The sequence below is a fragment of the Histoplasma capsulatum genome, genomic scaffold, assembly GCF_000149585.1.
Source record: "Histoplasma capsulatum NAm1 scaffold_8 genomic scaffold, whole genome shotgun sequence".
Lineage (NCBI taxonomy): Eukaryota > Fungi > Ascomycota > Eurotiomycetes > Onygenales > Ajellomycetaceae > Histoplasma > Histoplasma mississippiense.
The window spans coordinates 1,593,268-1,595,291 of record NW_001813975.1 but is presented as its reverse complement, the minus strand read 5'-3'; the positions used below and the strand labels follow the sequence as shown (position 1 = coordinate 1,595,291).

The following is a 2,024-nucleotide window of genomic DNA, read 5'->3' as shown; positions in this document are numbered from 1 at the left end:
TTAGCTTCCATTTGGCCATGTGGATTGTACTCTCACTGCTTCTTCACTTACATATCCGCGTCTGATGCAAGATAAGCAAAACACACTGCGGCAACACCAAGGCTCGTGTGGAGGGGGAGATCTTATGATAGTTGTGGGCCTATGCGCTTCACAGGAGCTGCTATTGGAGCTTTCTATTAAAAGAAGAGGTAGCTCCCAGGCCGTGTCACCATGTTTAAGTTGCGAAAAAAGGGATAAATATTCTCTTCACCGCTGGTGAGTTTCAAGTTGCCAACGGACCAGAACCACTCGATCCATACTTGCCCAAGGCCATATGACGACGACATTGTGCCCCAGATCCTGATTCCTCAAGCCTCTTTTTGAAAGTTCACGTAGCTGTATCAAGTTGAGCCACCCGACCTTACCTAGGTAACCTTGGAAGTCACGGGAACTTCCTATGACCGCTATTTCCAAAAGCCGCCAGCCTCTTACTGCGAACGGATGGTGGAACAAGTACGGCTTGTCCGAGGCTCAGCCTTGTTCGGTATTCTTCAATGACCTGATTTGCCTTTGGATTTCCAAGGCTTCTTTAGCTTGTCACCCTCAAACAGGCGGTCAACGAGCAATTAGTCCGGCGAACAAAAGATGGAAAAAAAGAAACGACAGAACAAGGCTCTACAGGGCAGGGTTTGCTGTTATTCGTTCGTTGTTGATAACGTTTCTTCCCATTCTCTATGACCAAGGAACAAACATTACATTTTCCCAGGAGGTCCCACGGCAATGTAATTGGTTTGGTTGGACCTTTTATCAGCACTTGGCAAAGAGTTGATTGGTACATCCTCGTCGTTATGAGACGGGAAGTTAGCTTCCAACAGGAAAGATTGAGTTGTCTGCCCACCAAACGGACCCCAATTAGCCGAGGGGATGCAGATGATTACCCATAGCATGATGATCTTTTCCGAAGCCACTGCGCTCCATGTTCGAGTTAACAATGGGCGGCAAAACAGGCCATATGATTGCCGCCAGCTCATCACCGAATGGCCCTAAAGCGTCCTAACTGCGCTACTCGTTAGTTACTTGGTGTGGCGGCCTGTCAAACTTGAAACATCGCATCGCCATCTCATCTGAAAGTCGGCTCTGGGTCGAGGGGAACGGATTTCAGTTGGATCAAGGAAGCCAAGTCCGCGGCGAAGGATTTTTGCTGGCTCCGTCCATGGCCTGACTAAGGATTACCCTGATCCCATGGTCTTCAAAAGCACGAAACCCTTTTTACTTCTCGATTCTTGGGTTGGCCGCTACCTTCCCCAGCAGTCATTGTCATAATAATTCGTTTCGCCGCAATATGTAACAAAGCCCTAAGACAACGCGATCATTGAAATGAGATCTTGAGGTTATATTCTCTCTGATATTTGGTTCGCCTGATGCTACTTCTGTTCTCGTCGACTGCGTAATTTTCCATTCTTTCCATACCAAGAACTGATTACAACACGGTCACCATAATACGCGCTAAAACGATACAGTACCGATACGTTAATCGTTTTTCAGCACAGTACTTTGCGAACGGAATATAAAATACGTCCCTGTAAATTGGTCGCAGGCCCTGTCCTCACAAATCTCGGATAGTTGTAGGGAAACGGGCACAGCTATTAGAATTACTCCATACGCCGTACGCGTGTGTCTTGTAAATCCGGGGCAGAACCAAATCCATAAATCTTGAACTGTGCAAGAAATCAGAACGGCGAAGTAAAGGAATTTTCCCAAATGGCCCTTCGCCTGCCACCAAAAGTGGCCTCCGTGACACGGTAGCATGGAATTTCTAGTATCAATAGCCCGCATTTACGTCTGAGCTATCTGGTTCGCTTTGTTCTCCATTGGAAGCCACAAGGGCATCTTATCTGGTTGACAGGAGTGTTAATCATACAAATAATAATGATATACGCCACCTACGAAGATGAAAAGATCCACACAAGCAAATTACGGCAATCCCTCATTGAAGAGCCTGTATACTGCAGCTCATACGTACAGAGGGGTATGGATGCGTGCAT

General features: G+C 46.9%; 1 protein-coding gene across 1 annotated transcript; it reads right to left on the bottom strand.

Annotated features, from left to right (window-relative positions):
- Positions 1 to 122: 122 nt before the first annotated feature.
- HCAG_07412 (predicted protein) lies at positions 123 to 326 on the bottom strand (the record flags this gene model as incomplete). Its single annotated transcript, XM_001537940.1, has 2 exons — positions 123 to 160; positions 251 to 326. The coding sequence occupies 2 exons, from the start codon at positions 324 to 326 to the stop codon at positions 123 to 125; spliced, it is 114 nt and encodes a 37-aa protein (XP_001537990.1).
- Between the last annotated feature and the right edge of the window lie 1,698 nt (positions 327 to 2,024).